We start from the raw sequence: 17,847 nt of genomic DNA on the forward strand, positions 1-17,847 counted from the left end.
AATGTTAGTTTCATAGCATTAATAAAACAAAATAATAGCTCATTAAGACTTTACAGTCTGATAAATACTATATTTAAAGCCAAATCCGAATAAGCACCAGGAGACAAATTATTTAATTTATTAAGTCGGAAAATCTGCATATCTGTGAGTAATCGAGTTATTACTATGAGTATTCACAGATGTTGTTTAATGCAGTTGACTAGTTCATAGCATATAAGTTTCTTCCATTGCCGAAAGTGTAAGATAGGTTCATTCCGACCCGAGCGTAGGGTGTTTTGCGGAAACGAGGTTTACTGAGTTTCCGCAAAACACCCTGCGCGAGGGTCGGGATGAACCTATCTTACACGAGCGGCTACGGTAGATGCTTTTTCTCCCACTTCAGTTAAACAAAATTAAGCAAAAATGTATTTTTTACTGGAACTAATTTGTGCTTAGTGAAAATAATTGCGTATGGATATGTGATAGCACGTGGTTGTCATGGATATGCGCGCAGTGATCCAGTTAATGCTAATAGTAAAATCGGTCTTTTCAAATAGTTCTAAGGAGAATGAAGCATTATTTCTTGAATATTACGTGAAAACTGATTTGAAGCGAGAACAAATTAATTAGCGTTCTAAAAATTACCATAAGACAAGATTTCCTTTGGATTTTACGTTTAAGCTCCTGGCTCCTTGATAAACAAGAGTGCCGCGAAGCGAACGTTAACAGCCATCTTTTTTCTCAGTCATAAAAGAGTTATAAATCAGCGAGTTTTACAGCCTGAGTAATTGGCCTTGCTATACGTGTGCGTATTGTCAACAACAAAAATAGGACTATGATTAAAAGTCGAGTTTTTAACTCGGAAAAATTAACAGGCTAAATATCCCATTATACACAAATCTATCCGAAAGTTTTGCCGTTGCTGCCTACGAAAACAAACTATGTTATCCGATTTGCAGAGACTGGTATTCTTATCTGATTGTTATGCTTATAAATTCTGACTAAAATCAAACTTTTATCCGTCAGTAACCCCATGCAGCGGTTATTTCACTTCGCAATAACACATTTCATCAAACAGATTATGATCAATTCACTTAAATACTTATCAACCCACTTATTGGCTCACGCGTTACTGTAAATATCCCAAAAGCCTTGAATTACCACGACATGCCTGATACTGCAAGTGGCATGGAATACATCTTGCCCTTTGGCACGCATACCGCACGACAGTAACTTACGTAAGTTTAACGACACGTCGACATGCAAGGAAACGGCAAGTCACAGCAAATAAAAGGTGTTTGCAGTGCGAGCTCAGTTTTTAAAGAGGTACCAGCACATCCTTACCGAGCTTGTTTACATTTATTCTACCTTGGTGTATAGCGTAAGAAGTTTCCCTTCTGTTAGGAGCTCCTTGAGGTTCGCACCGTGGTCGAGAAAAAGTTTAATTAATTCGACCCGGTTGAGTAATATGGCTGAGAACATTACATCATTCAATTCCATCTTCTGTAATGTAATCAGATATGTCTTTTCAATGTATGTCAAAAACAAAAGCCTTTCAATATATGTCTGATACAAAGGATTCGTCGTAGCAAATAAAATTAATATCAATGAAACTATTTAAGGCACTCCTTAATAAAACAATATTGGAAAATGAGTGGATTGCTTGTGTTAAGGTTTGGAAAATAAAAATTTGAAATAGCACTATTTTCCCTAAAATCTTTAAAAATACTATTTTCATGGCCCACAAGAATCACACAAAAAACATAGCTGTTCTTACATAAGGGTTGAAATTTGTTATTTTTAAAATATTTGTTAAGATCAAGTCTTTCTTAATAATATAGCCTTTAAACAATTGTACATAAAGACAAGCTCATCAACCTTACTGTCCATTTCTTGTAATCTCTGAAAATGTTGCTCTTTGCCACATCAATTCTGTTCCAGGCCAGTGATAGTTTCAACAGGTCCATCACTTTGTACTTGTTGGCTAGAAATAGTGGTAAATTTAGCTAAGTAGTGAATTTGTAGTTTAAAATATCACAAACATTGCTAGAAGAATTGGAAAATATAGACAGACAATTTGAGAAAATTTGAGAAATCTCGACGTAAGCTTGAAATAATCGATAATTGTTAGAAATAGTTGGAAATATAGCTAAATATAGTGGGAAAGCCAGAAATGATGAGAATATAGTTAAAAGAATGGACATATGGACAGAAATATCATGGGAATTATAGCAAGAAATAGTGGGATATATAGCCATAAAAATGTGTAAATAAGGCCAGAAATTGTGGGAAATATTGCCAGGAAAAGAGGGAAATATTGTTCGAAATATAACCCCATGAAATAAATTCTGAGTTATTATTTAAATTTATCTTAGACGATACAAACAGAAACCTGGTAATAAACGCATGCCTGTGTAAAACTGTTTTATTTTTCCAAAAAGAAACAAGAAAGCAGTATGAAGAAAAACAATTGATATTGGTTTTAAAAGTTATCAAGTTTTATTCTGTTAAAATGTGGTGATGGACTTTATAAAATGTACCTTTTAACAGAGCCTGAAGAATAGCAACATCTATATCCTTCACCCCGCCTTTTCCTTCTATTTCGTACACAGACATGAGGTCACTTTCCTTGAGGCAATCACGTATGCGTTTTAGGTGCGTCGATGTTTCCTCATTGCCGAATTCGCGTACTATCATCTCCTCAACCGTGAATTCCACATACGGAAACATTCTGGTGAAAAAAATGAAAAACTGATTCTCAAAATGCAGTTAGGCTGGTAAAAAGTTCATAAATTGTAGTTTTACAAAATATTGGTTAAATCTAGTCAGTTGAGTTGGCAAGTTAAAAATTGTCCCTTAAAAAGCCATACTATGTACATTGAATAATGAATCATATTAAAAATGTGAAACAAAATGTAGAGTGCTTTCAACATTATTTTCGGCGATTTGAACATTATGATATATGCTCTAAACCTGATATGTGCCTTAATTATTATGCCATGTGATCAAAACATTATGCTTTGCATTTCAAACAATATGCTCTGTGCGTTTTACATTACATTACGTTTTGTTCTAGTTTTGGTGCTTTAAACATTATATTTTGTGCTTTAAAAGTTACATTATGTGCTTTAAACATTACCCTTTGTACTTGTTCTGAGCATGTTTCTTAACTTCCATTGCGTTGAGATAGGCGTACGCAAGGATATCCGCTGCTCGACCTGAGCCATTCACAACGACAATGGGCGTGTTCTTCAATATCGCCTCGTGAACATTTTTAAGTGTGCCAGGACCGCCCCCCAGAACTAGCAGAATGTTAGGCACCATTACGGCTTCTAGAAGAAAATGTTATATTTATTAAAACATATTTCTAATGTTAACCATTTCAAGGATCCACTACCAAATGAATAAAATCAGGTTTAGTATGTCCTCAATAGTCAAAATTAGCACAAGCGATCAGGCCATACAGATTGTAACACATAGTATACCTTATTTCCGATTATATATATATAACAGTAACACACTATACACCGTAAGCAACGTCAACTGTTAATTAGGAAACAAAAGCATTACAAGCAAATGCAATTGATTGCCTGTTTTTCCTTTTGTCAATTGGTATTTCTTAACATATATTAAGTCAATGGTAAAGGCATTGCTACATTTAGTGATATTGCTTCTTGAACAATGTGAGCTTTGTATCATTTTACTATCTCGGACGGAGTTTGAGTTTTTGGAAGTAATTATTTCGCAGCACGATCACGCCAAGGCTATGGCAATGCCGCCTTTTTCGGTGGAAAGCAAACAAGCTAAAACATCAGTTTTTTAGCCCTTTTGTAGGTGCGAATAGCGGCCCTATTCAAAAAGCAATATAGTTTATGTTTTTTCCCAATTAAGAAAAACGAAATCCCAACGACACTTGTTTGCATTCTTTTTTACTTTTCTGATAAGGGGTATTGTTCTGTACAGTCATATGTACTTGAATTTGAACAGTGCTTTTACAAATTGTATCATTATTTGTATCAATAAAACAAAACAATTGGTATCTTATATAAAAGTAACTTGGCATAGAAATTCATAAATTGATGTGAAACGCCGTATTTCTTTCCAATTTCGACTAAGTTCCTCTTCCTAATTTAGCTGGAAAAAACTGAAAATTGATAAATAACGCCTTACTTTCTTCCGCTATTGCCTTTTTCAGTTTTGCCCTGAATGGAATCTCAATATCGAACTTGTGTTGTGTGCCATCGTCTACGAGTATAAAATGGGAGTGATTCGGGTCCAGAAAACTCTCGTTGATGCGTTGCTCTTTTTCTATCTGGTATTCCACCGGCCTCTTTCCACTGCTCTGTAAATATAGTGAAAAAGAAGTGAAAAAGTGTCTACAAGTAATATTTATAATACAAAAATAAAAGAAACAACATAATTATCAACTGATCAAGTGCAGTTGCGCAAAGAATTTTATTTTTCGCCAAATCTGGTTGCATGCTGTCGTGAGAATTTGCATTTAAGCATTTAATCTTAAGAAAACATTCGATATTTGAAGATAGGTAAGAATATATTTTTAAGACCGAGCAACAATGACCATGATCTGAATGAAAAAAAATGTTCATTAATAGTGAAGGTTTATCTCTTAAACCTTAATTTTCGTTATCACAACCTAAACAGGTGATGTCGAACATTAGATGCAGTTTGGTGAGAATCCCTCCCTCGACATTGAATATTTCATCATCAGCCATTGTACTCAAGAATAAAATTAACCTTGAACAATATCAGCTTGTAGCAGCGTCAAAAATGCTAATACGGTATCATTTACACACATAAAACTATAGAGGGGGTGAAAATATTGTTAAAAAAAAGAAACACGGACATTTTCAAGCTTCTCTTTATCCTGTACACAGCCCCACGGCACAATTCCAATGGAGATGACCTGGTTTTTGTTCTTCGATGCAATCTCAGAAGCCCCCACAGCCTCCCCGACAAGCTTCCCTACTCCTGCGTGGGTGCCGCTTGTTACAATCCAGGCACCTAGCAGTGACAAGTAAACCATCAACATTTGAAGACGCCGAAACGTAAAACGTCTTTTCTAGGTAGTAAAACATCTCAAGATATCTTCACTTGAAACATGATGATAATTAAAGGCTGCAAGGTAAGGCACCAAACATAATCTATGTAGACCTGACAAAGTAACAGGCTTGACAATTACACCTAAATGACTAGAATTGAGATTTTCTAAATTGCATACTCGAAGTTTAAGCCGGGAAATTTGATGGGATTGCCTTAATGAACTCATTCCTATCTCTGGACAATATCAACTGATACATAATAAAATAAAGAACATATATATATATAAAGTCTAGAATTGATATGTGGCTGGAACACCCGAATATAAATATTCATGACTTCTAATCCAATGGAGAAATTTAAAAATCACGTGATAACCCATTGTTTGGTTTAACAAAGTTGGGAAATATCGAAGGCTGTCGTGATACGTTTTAAACACCATATCAATTATAATGAATATTGAACCTGTCGATAGAACAGTCTTCATAAGCCCGAGTCGGAATGTGTCCCGGAGTCGTTTGCTCATGTTGAAGTCTTTAGCGCCCCCTGTCACGGAAATGAGGAACTGGGGCTTATCGAGCCCCCAGACCTTCATCAATTCCAGCATTTTGGACATCTCTGTGTTCACATCTACTCTCACATACTGCAATGAAATACAATATGGGGCTTATAAGGACTGTTGATGATAATAGTCACTTGACTTTTTCGCGTGGGAATATACTTTAGTGTAGCACAATATATCTGTTTAATTCCCAACAACAGCATTAAAGTTGAGTGTTCTTAAGCATTTACTGGTGAATTTTAAGTGAATTGCTCTACATCCAAATACTTGTAGTTTATGCAAAAAAGGTCAGCAAACAAATCTTGATTTTTCTTTTTAAAAGTATTACCACTCATAATGTCGAGGGTCATTCCTTTAAAAATTGTTAAAGTTGATATAAACAGCAATCGTTAAAAGATATAATATATGTTGTCTTTTCTCTTTTAAGAAAAACGTATTGTTTAAATAGTATGTTTCTATTGAGTGTTTTTTTTTTAAAATCCATGCGTGTTTTTGTCTTTTCATGAAAGATGAGAAACAAATGTTCAACGTAACTTTTTTCGCATACTACAGGGTTAAGCTGAGCTACCGCAAACACTTTTTACGGATGACCAAAATTAATTTATTATTGGAATTTCGTTTTAATGGTCACCAAGCTGTACAAGACACATTCATGAAGACATCAAAGCTTAGTTGTTGCTTCAGCTGAAAAAAGGGGCTAAACTCGAAGATTTCTGAGAGTTATGGGCCTTGCTGTATATGTGCATATTGTATCTTGGAAAATATATATATATATATACAGTTTCATTTGAATATTTTAAATATTTTTAAAGTTGTGAAAAAGGGTTAAAGTTTTAATCATATATAAATAATATACACTTACTTTACTCGCATTAACACCATAGCCGAGAAACTTTATTTCCCCGAATGCGTTGGTAGGTTCCTTCCGGGTGTGTTTCCCATATTCCCATTTTGTCCCGTTCTTTTTGGCAATCGCCCCAGGGCTGTGTTTGAGACGTGGGTAGTTGCAGTAGCATAGCTTATTTTCATTTCTGAAAAGTTATTTGACATATGAAAAACGTAACAGTCATAACGCGTTGCCAAATTACAGTCTGTCTAAGGTAATTTGGTGTTTACAAACACCAGTCGGATTAAAGTAGGTACATTCTAGAACAGAATTATTACAAAGATAATGCCGACTTTCATAATGCCGTCCTATTATTGAGCATACAAAGTATTCTTTATTCTTGAGCCTTGATATATAGTTTAAGCTCATTAGTATTTTCCTATCAAACATATGCTGTTGAGCGTATTTTATATTTTTAAACAAGAGCGCTTGGAGAAAACGTTAAAGCTCAATTGTTGTTGTTTTTCAGTCAAACAAGGCACATAAGCAGAACAGTTTTTAAAGCCAAAGCTTTGCTAAACATGTCCTTTCCGAGGATTCATTTGAAATTCTTGAACGGTATTTGAATGATGGCCATGATCATATAAAATCTTATACACACTTTATGTCTTGCTTCTGATCTGGAACCTCAATAAACTGTGAACATTCTCTTCGGTTGATTTCGACTGGAAATTCCTGTAACATATCATGTGTGTTTATACTAATTTGACACGACACAAAAGTGAGTTTAGATACAAATGGTCACTTGACGGAGGTTGTTTGTCAAAGGTAATCAAAATAAGCCATTCAATTAAACAACACCATAAAACAGGAGATTTATATTGACTTAAGCATTACAAGCTGATCATCACACAAACAGACATACAAACAAAACATGGCATGTGACATGTGAACAACACATCATGCTCATATATTATATTTCCTTTAACACATAAAAAATATAATTTGTTAGAGTAAATTTATATTAGCTTTAGAAAAACATATATTTTTATATAATTCTCATAATGAGTCAAAAATTGGTAACTAACACGGAGCTTTAAATTATCACAGTAAATACAAAGTACAATGTTGATAATTAATATAACGTAATGTATAAATACATTTGATGACTACATATAACTGATAATAGTTTAACAGTTTATGATCCAACATTGGAGATACGGATACTCTATTATTGTATGGAACTGAAATAAAACATATACAAATATTAATGTGTATCATAATTTGAAGTATTTATCACAATACAGAGCTAATTTTCTCGAGAATAGATTATTACTACCTTGCATCAATGTAATAAATTTCATCAAACTCGTTGGAGTGTTATACTACCTTGGAATATATTGACATCTTAAGTCTGTATATTCTTGGCATTTGAAAACAAAATAGAATACGTCCTCAATATCATCATTATTACAGATTGTACATATCTTTTTATTTATATTGTGTGTTTGTATTTTCAAGAAGACTGAGGTATAAGGATTTTCAAATATGGACTTTATTTCTCCTATTACATTTAGAGGCGAAGACAGGTCTTACACAGACTAAAAGTACTGATATAAATATCTGGAAGTGTACTTCGTAGAACGGGAGCAAACTATTCTCTTTTTTTACAGAACAAGAAAAAAACCAGACCTCATTAAGACCAGCTGATTGGAGAATGGCGCGAGTTCTTGAAGCCCCTTTCGTGAAAGAAGAGTTTATATCAACATTCATTTTGAAAAACAGCACTTAATATACAAATATCATGCTTAACAGAATTAAGTTTAAAAACAAATCTAATATGTCTTGCAATATACAGCGGACAAATGCCCAATTCATCATATAAGGACAGTCTTCACATTCCAAACCCATTTTCAGTACTTCTTTATGACTCTCTCTGAAACCTCCGAATTAACAAAAAAAATCAAACGACAACTTCAGAACAATAATTTTAAACAGATAACACATAGGCTTTTTCGTACGTATCCTGTATGAAAGAACCTCCACTAGTAAATAGAACTCCTAGATAATTGAAAGAATTTCTATTCCCAATAAAACAAATATTTATAACTTTGCAACCTTCTACCTTTTATAAAAACCATACCGAAAGATTCAATTTACAAGAATAGGAATACAATCTATAAACTAGTAGTGGTATTCTGCAATCAAGACCTTGTCTCTGACACAATAACAACATCGTCTGCGAATAGCAACATGTACATTGAAAACTGTGCTATATCTAATTTTTAATCCAACCCAAGCATCCGATGAAAAACATTTTTTTTCAGCCCATGATTGTATTCTTTCATTTAATATGACAGTGAATAATTTCGACAAACGGCTTGTAAGGCTGCGCTCCCTATCATTGTTAGAATCAGATTGGTTGTCTTTCTTATAACACCATGCTAAACATTTTAGCATCAGAAAATCAGAAACGGGGAAAGTGTTCAGTTTTGATTGTATCTCAATCAAACTTATACAGAAATAAGATATTCATGAAGCTCGATTCCATTCATAAACCTGCCAGATCCGCCCATGCATGACTGGATTATGGCCCATTGAAATGCTGCAGCCCTAGCAAAAGTATATTCTAAAGTAGACAAGTTGTACAGAGAAATATGTATTTTTGTAGTGTGTCTCTCCCTTTATTCTTTGTGAAACATGTTGTTCATTGATTGCTTCCCTTTGAATGTGGGTTCAGTATATTGCCTGTTATTAGTATGTACATGCTTTGGATAACAATACCAAATAAGTCATGCCAGTAGAGCGTTGACCCTCGTGGGCCTCTTGTTGATATGATTTTTCGAAGTATTTTTTTTCTCACAAAGAAAATCTGTAAAAGTGTTATCTAAATCCCCATTCCCTCTGATTTCGAAATTTAAACCATATATCTAATTATTCATATTATTGGTTTTATCTTAAACAAACGAATATTTGTACTTGGAATCAAACCTATAATATGTACTTTAGCAATTGCCACCGCTAGGCTCCCTAAACACTTTGATTATTTTGAACGAAAATGACAAAGGTGCATGATAAGAGAAAGTATTGAAACCTCGAACTGAAATATTTGCAAGCAGATCAAAATATCATGATGTGGCCCCGTTACAGTTGAAATGCCATTATGAAATGACAAACTGTTTTCCCTTTATTGGTCAATAGAATGGTTGAATGACAACCAGCATAATGTTACTTGATATGACGCTTAATTGGGATTTAAACTGCGCTCAAAAATTACCTGCACTACTTAATAGTGCTAAATACTAACCACTATTTTGTGTCAAGCCTCATATTGGATGCACAAACGAAACAAAATTACCAACTGATTGTTAATTATTTATCAATCTTAGCTCGTCTGGTTTTTCGTAACAAACGGTCGTGCAATTATGATACCATTAGCGTCGTCGTCAATGGCGTGTGCATCATCGGAGTCGTGTTATGTTTTAACCATGTGTCATAACTCACAAAGGATGCAATATATTCAAATGAAACTTGGTTCAATTTTTTCAATCGTCAATATGCACATGAATAGCAAGGTGCATTATTCTGGCTTAAATAGTATTCGAGTGACATCCCTTTTAATTTAAACATCAAAACAGACGAGCATTGGCGTTCTCTCCGCGGTGCTGTTACGTAATTTCATTTCATTTAACAACACTAACAACAATTTGATTTAAAGGCTGAAAACAAAATGTCTGTTTTAAGAAAATTACAAAATGGCATATCAGTTAAAGAACATGCTTGTGACTTGTTCGCACAGCCCGTGCCACTTACCTAAAATCGAGGATTTACGCTCATTACGTGTTACACAATGTCTGTTTTAAGAAAATTACAAAATGGCATATCAGTTAAACTTCATGCTTGTGACTTGTTCGCACAGCCCGTGCCACTTACCTAAAATCGAGGATTTACGCTCATTACGTGTTATACTTGACTGAACACCAATAATACTGAGCTGATAGAAAGACAACATCTTTTAGCACTTCAATGTTTACATAAATGTGCGTCTTTTAAAATTTTCAAAGAGTTCAAATATGGAGTACTTAGCAATTTTGTTAAGTGTACTAAATATTTATCAACATAATATACCGTCAATGTCCTTTATAAAGCGCCGGGCGCTTGTCTTCTTGAGAATCATGCTCGCTAAATAAGAACTGTTTTCCCCTATTCAGTCAACTAGTTAAACTCCGCTAAATTGGATGCTCTTTCATGTACAGAGTAAAAAAATCACAAAAACATTTTATTTTATGATATAGCCGTGGAGACAATTTTCAAAACAGTTTTATTTATTTTTCTTATATATATATATTATCTGACAACGCATTATATGACCTATTAATTATCACATGACTTTAATCGTTTGCGCCTCTCATTATATACGATTTGGTATGCTCTACAAGGGCGTCGATGGGATGCTTTTCATCGGAACAAATTGCATATTTTTTTGGTTTAAGGTTAAGGTAAGCCTTGTTCACGGTAACGAATCGGAAAAAAGGAGCATCATAAAGATTATGCGGCTATTATGGCATGTGCGTTTAATAGAACAATAACGGTAATGATTCCAAGTCCATGTGAGTCTGTTTTTTTAGGGTTATCATGTTACTAATTATTCTCTACATAAGTTGAACAGCTCTGAATATTTATATCAGGGTTGTTCGGTGTCATGTCAATTAGGAAGAAATCTATAAGCTGATATCAATAACACTCGAGTCCAATTTCTGTTGAAAGGACACCAGAATGTTCCTGTGGTGGTACTTGAACCCACGACCTATTTTAAAATACTCCTGAAAACAATGTTTGACCATGCAGGCATTCACCAAAGCTCGATTTTACCATACAATTCTCCTTAAAACCATAAAAACTCAATGTCATTACTCTATTAGGTATACTTCCTAACACAATGTTATCATTATTGATAGAACATTTCTGAAAGCACAAAGTATTACAACGCAATGCTCCTGAAACAATGTGTGTAATTACAGTCCGCTTTAAAACACAATACATAATCACGCAAAAGTCGTGAAAATACAACAATTATGAAAACATAATGTTAACAAGCAATACGATTGAAAACGTGGTAGCATGCAATATTGTGGTAATTTGATACCACAATGTTACCCTACAATATTCCTTAAAATACAATGTTAGCAACAGTATTTTTGAATACACAATATGACCATGCAACCTTTTTTTGATTATTTAAAAATAGTAATCATGATACTCACTTTGCAACCGCGACGTTGATCTGATTCCTGTTCAATTTTCCTTTCATAAAGTATATCACGTGTAAATCTGAAGTCATTATGGTCATGTTTTAAAAGGAGACTCAGTCTTGCTAAATGAATATTTTTTTCTTTCGAAGAGCTTCTAACAGAATCATTATCAGCCTCTTTAGATGGATCATCAGGAGATTTACCTTGATTGTTCGTATAAGTAGCCATGTCTTATCACATAGATTTCGAATATTTCAGTTATCCCTGTGCTGAATAAATATATATTCCGCAAATGCAGTTATAACCACACACTTAACCGTTAGTTAACTGTTATAAGATAAACATTAGTAAGGACTGTCAATCGTTGACATTGAATAAAACCACTAAGCATCTCACGGTAAATCCAAAGATAGGACCTAAGTGCATCGAAACAATTGCCCTCCACAATACACATACAAAAGCCATATTCATTACCTCACTTCAGTACTTCAACTGTTTGCAGGTGCACCCGTATCGATCGGCGGCCATTTGGAACGCTCCATCGCACAATTGCCGTTCCGTGGCGTTGACCTTCAATTTTTACATTTAATAGGCTGACAAAGACCATAGTTAGGCTGATTACAGATTAAAATGTTGAATTATTGTCGTGTTGTCTGCTTTCATTATATATTCAACATATCAAATGTGAAAAAAAAACAAGAAACCGTCAGAAGAAAGGCGACGGATATGGTTTGCCAGCCTCAACCAGGATTTTAGTGGGTAAATTATCCAAAACGTTCGTGTCTGTTCTGCATCCGTGTCTATACTGATAGTTTTTTTCTCCAGTAAGTATTATGCATATTCTTGTGTTAACTTATTTTATCCTGATTTAATATTGTGATATCTCATAAAAAGTACGGTATAGTACATTGTGAGAAGGGTTACATCTATAGATGTTTTGGTTCAGGTAACATACATCATAAAAAAGGCAATCCTTAGGAAATGTTTGTTTGCGGTTACCCGTATTATGATTTAAAGAGTGTGTATGGAGGTAGAAGGTGTCCCTGTAGTATGCACCTAATGGCTACAAACACCTCTTTATTATTCAAAAGGGTACATATACAAATAAACAAAACATCATGAAGATTTACTCATCATTCTGATAATCCCGACAGAACTGGTTTATTTTCTCAACTTCTTTTGTTTTTTTTTATCAAATTTACACAGCGAAAGTGAAACCACACAATTTTACAATTTCTGCTATCACAACCAAATATTGGATTTCCTTAATGCCTTTACAGTAACGGTAAAAGTCAATGTTACTAGTACCTGATGAAGGCTGTATCTTGGACAGTATGGTATCCTTGGCGCATCACATAGTCTTGTTACCGGAAGACGGGTGTAAAATTTTCAAACCAGTTCTTGCAGAACAACTTTCTTAAAAAAACTGCTTTAAACGAATCTTACTCCAAACATAAGAGTCGAACACAATTTGTTATATTTGAACATAAATATCAGTCAATACAAAAACAAACAAAACATAGATCTTGTTATGTAACTCCTAGTTTAGTTTGAACTTGCTAAACAAATTGGTGTTTTGAGTCCAGACGAAGTTTTCTAACATCACATCGTATAAGGAAGGTATGGCACAATTTTATCAATGACCACACAGTAATGTTATTTAATTCAATATATTTCAATCTACATTCGAGCCAAAACCAATCAGACCTATTTTTATCTAAATGAATGAGACATGCGTATGTGTATTCATGAGATAAGCGCGATTGCTGTTACCCTCATTATTTAATGTAATAAGAAGTACACCAACGATTTGGAGTTCATATTCTGAATTATACAAAAAGGCTTAGCATGGTTAAGTTGCAAAGTTCAATCACTGTTTTTCAAAACCCTTAGGGCTGTAACAGTTCATTTAAAAAGACAGCTAGAGAATGCAGAACACATTTATACAAAAGAATGATTTATTGAAATTAAAGAAATTCTCGTTTCAACATTAGTTTGAAAATATTGTATTATATCTCGAATTAAATTGCATTGTGAAACTCTTGCATAACCAGAAAACAGTGTGCTAAAATTAACACTTTCAATGGTTACGTGATATGTTTCTCATAAGGAAGCATTGCAATGGTTCATAGGTAAATGGTGTGGTTTACAAATCGCGTACATAATGTTTTCCTTTAATGGACTATATATGGAGAATAAAGTGCATTTTATGCAAGTTCATAATTCGCTACCCACTGGGAAAAAACATGAACTAAAATGTACTAAGTTCATGTTCAACTCACCATGTCATAATTTAGGTATTTAATACGGCAATTGATTAGCTATCGTTATTTCTGTGAGAATATTGAACTTTTTCAATATATATAACAGAACAATGCCAGATAATTCTCCAATTACACACCAGACAACAGTTAAGTATGTCACTCAATCACAAGGATTTAAGGATTTAATTTGTCATTAAGTGAAAAATGAATTGATCGCCAAGGTAGTTTCTGAGATTATCATTATTTATATTGCTTCCCACAATTGGACCGCCGGACAGATTGTCATTCAATAAGTCGGTGCTAATAATGAAGAAAGAAACTAGGGCGATGAAGAATCTCATCAACATACAAACAACCATCGACGGTACACATACACAGTATATTCATAACGAATAACTCTATTGCATACCGTTGCAAATTGACGTTTGGTTTGGGTCTTGAATCTTAAACACAGACTCAAGACGTAAGTGTGATGTGATATGAGCACTGTTTTGTGACATTAAGAGTAGGAACCACACTGTAATTGTCCCCTAGCACCAGATTACACCAGATTTCATTCTATTTTCTTGAGTCAATAACAGGTTGGGGGGGGGGGGGTACATATATACCGAATCTACAACTGTTTAAGTGTGAAGATTTTGAATCTGAGCTGCAAGATGGCGGCGAAAAACTAAAAACTATGGAACGTGTTTTCGCCTGGTAAGTAGTATAATTATATATTTCCAAAATATTATGACGCACATTCGGCTCTGCAATCTCTATGTGTCTCTCAGCTTTTATTTCAAGCTATTAGGTTACGGAATAAAAAGTTATTGTCAGTACTTCAGTTAATACATATAATCAATTTACTTTTTGATAAAAGTTTACAAAGAAACCCTTCAAAATTCACATATTATTTTCTAAAGAATAAGCTTTTTGTTGCCGTTTACAGCTATAAAGATTTGTTCGCTAATATAATGAACTCAAAACCTGTTTACTTCTTGAAGTAAATTAATTTTATAGATTTGCAAACATGTATAAACACATGTCGTCAATATCCTTAAAGTCTATGTTGTAAAAGTAATTATGAAATGATTCCATAACAACAAAAAACTTCTTTTTTACTCATCATTTTAAATGCCTACACAAAACAATGGAGTGTCAATCAAGTCAAAATTGGATGATTTAAGGAGTATGTGACAACCAATGTTATATATCAACATGACTGCTGCATGAAAGTGATGACATAGATTTCCAATGCGTGGAATGTGAATAGAAAAATTCAAGATGGCGTCCAAAATGCCTGCCATAAAATTTCATCTCAGTAGAAATGTAATGTTTTAATATGTAAAGAGTCTTAAAGAAAATTGTGCTCGTTTTAATTAAAAATAAAATGCTACCCAAGGCGACCGCCAAAAAAGTACTGTTTCCAGAGGTTTAAATAATATACTGTTTGACTCTCTAAAGTATATTGTTGCGTTTATATGACGAGATTTACCCTCCGGGTAAATATACCAACGTGGGCAAAATTATCCCATAAGCAGTTATGTAAATATAAACGCAATTACCCACGGGGGTATATTTACAGTTTGTAAAAAATCGAAGGTGAAGTAAATTTACCGCCGTTGGTATTTTATTTCATATAATTGCAGTAATCAATTTGACCCCGGGAGTATTCTAAATTTGGCCGAATTTTACAGTAAATTATTGACAAATAAAACAAACCAATGGAAGGAAATTCTTATTTACAACTGTATGTATTGTGTCAAACATTTTTTTAAATTTCTCAGCAGACTGTCTCTACAAAGGACTTGATTGTTTAAAATACCATGTTTATGTCTAATTTTACTATTTTTTTTAAGTTTAGCTATTTGGTCTTTCGTTGAGACTCGTATGCTATTAAAATAAAATTCTAAACATTTAAATACATTTAAGTAAACGCTTCCGCAATCCTATTTCAGCTGATACCTATCAACTTTAAAAACCTATTCCCGATTCTTATTAATTTGAAAGACACAGATTTCCATATAGTTTTGCTTAAACTACTGCAGCATTATATCGTTAATAATAGTGATATTAAATACAGATACTGATATCATTCGTAGAATAGCTTCATCAATTTGTCTTATATCCTTTTGAGCACAAACAATTTACATTTTATTTAAACTTACGTTCTCAATTACCAGATAAACTAGTAAAAAAAAACACACCACAGTTGCCAATATTCCAACGTGGTATATAAACGCAACATATATCCTTATGAATAGATGATGACTGTTTTATGATTTATTTCATATTGACACACAAAACTAAGCATTTCAAAATTTCAAAAAATCTTGTTCTTTGCTATGTGTTAGTAAGAATTTTGAAATTGTTCATTTTTAACATCTTAATAGTTATGAAATATAACCAAGCAAGGCATTCATTTAGGTTAACAGTTTCAGTACGAATCACAACTATATGTTAACATAATGATGGTAAGACGGTCATCGTGAATTTTGGCGGCCATAAAAGATGGATACAGGGTGGGTCCTGACAATGTTTAGTCATTTTTATATTTTCTGCAAGTGTACCAAAATCCAAATTGTTTTTATTTTTTATTTTTCAGTGACCATGCCGAGATAGTCAACCCGACATTCACCAATGGCGATATATTAATATTTTTGTGATGTTTGTTTTCGGTAGTAATAGAGTGTCTTGCTTAATGCTCGTTTGGCCTTGATCACTTCTATGCAGCGGATACTGATCGTTGATTGGTCATCCGCGGGCGTTCGACTCCGCCTAGGTGATGTTTCTCGACCTGCTACCGATATTATTGCCAAAAAAGGTAGTAAGGAATGAAATTGGATGATTATAATTATATCATTTTACCTCATTCCTTTGATTTTCTTTATAATACATAGTAAATTACAGCGGGCAACAGTCAACATTCAAACGATAAAATCCTGTTGCGTACTGAATGTGTTTTATAGACTTGATTCATACTTATAGCATTTCTTCCATATAATAAGAACACTTTTTTAAGGATTAAAGAAGCTTTAGATAAACACTTTAAAAATACAAAGATAATTCCTACACCATACGTCATGTGAAAATAAAACCGTAACACTTCGAGTAAGATCCAGTTCGCCAGAATCGCATTATAAATGAAGGTAAAGCGATGTTAATCATTTTTAATCACATTTACAGCCTGATCACACAAATCAAGGCACACCCTTGACATAATTTACGTACTACAGAATGGTGTTATTACAGGTGGAAACTAAAATATGGTCCTTCAGTCCTAGGATATTGTTTAAAAAGAAATAATATGACATTGAAATAACATTCATAGAGTTAAACTCGAAAACATATCATTTATACATGATACGTGCCAAAGCTATAAGAAAAATAAAACTTTTATGCTAGTTTCTGCTACAATTCTAAGACAATCAGACGAAATATACAGACCAGACACTTAAAAACGTAACAATGAAGAGGTTCAAAATCTACGAAAATTTCCCCCCTAAAACACATTAAATACATTTTGACATTTATCCGAATCGAACAGATTTTGTAAGTTATACGGAACACTTTTTGATACGTAAATTCAAACGAAGTTCAGTATTCTGAACTAACACAATCATACGATCAGGCTGATAATGATCTGTTACTCTGTTTGTTTCTTCCGTCATATGTTCAATCATGAAAACCGGTCTGCAAGTTTTGATTATATAAAGGTAAATCTAAACAGGAATACTGTGATTTTAACTCGCTATAAATTAATACAGGTTTAGACAGTAACGGGAGTTACAAATGGTAGAATTAATGAATAAGTGAAGTATTAAATAAAAAAAATCAAGGACAGCGGTATATAATATACTGATTAAATTTCATTTTAACGTTCGGATTTTTAGTTGAAAAAACTACAATTGTCTTTAAGGTGTT

The 17,847-nt window shown here is 33.5% G+C and overlaps 1 protein-coding gene across 1 annotated transcript in view; it reads right to left on the minus strand.

The window, feature by feature from the left end:
• LOC128235634 (transient receptor potential cation channel subfamily M member-like 2) overlaps positions 1–12,132 on the minus strand; it is a 60,400-nt gene extending 48,268 nt beyond the window's left edge. Inside the window, exons 1-10 of the mRNA XM_052950438.1 lie at positions 11,690–12,132; positions 7,087–7,160; positions 6,462–6,630; positions 5,503–5,680; positions 4,844–5,001; positions 4,150–4,321; positions 3,119–3,311; positions 2,520–2,710; positions 1,863–1,963; positions 1,348–1,482 (exon numbers count right to left, since the gene is read on the minus strand). Coding sequence (XP_052806398.1) covers positions 1,348–1,482; positions 1,863–1,963; positions 2,520–2,710; positions 3,119–3,311; positions 4,150–4,321; positions 4,844–5,001; positions 5,503–5,680; positions 6,462–6,630; positions 7,087–7,160; positions 11,690–11,905 — 1,587 coding nt within the window. The 5' untranslated portion in view covers positions 11,906–12,132. The remainder of the gene's footprint in view (positions 1–1,347; positions 1,483–1,862; positions 1,964–2,519; positions 2,711–3,118; positions 3,312–4,149; positions 4,322–4,843; positions 5,002–5,502; positions 5,681–6,461; positions 6,631–7,086; positions 7,161–11,689) is intronic.
• Between the last annotated feature and the right edge of the window lie 5,715 nt (positions 12,133–17,847).

This window comes from Mya arenaria, chromosome 5 (genome assembly GCF_026914265.1).
Source record: "Mya arenaria isolate MELC-2E11 chromosome 5, ASM2691426v1".
NCBI lineage: Eukaryota > Metazoa > Mollusca > Bivalvia > Myida > Myidae > Mya > Mya arenaria.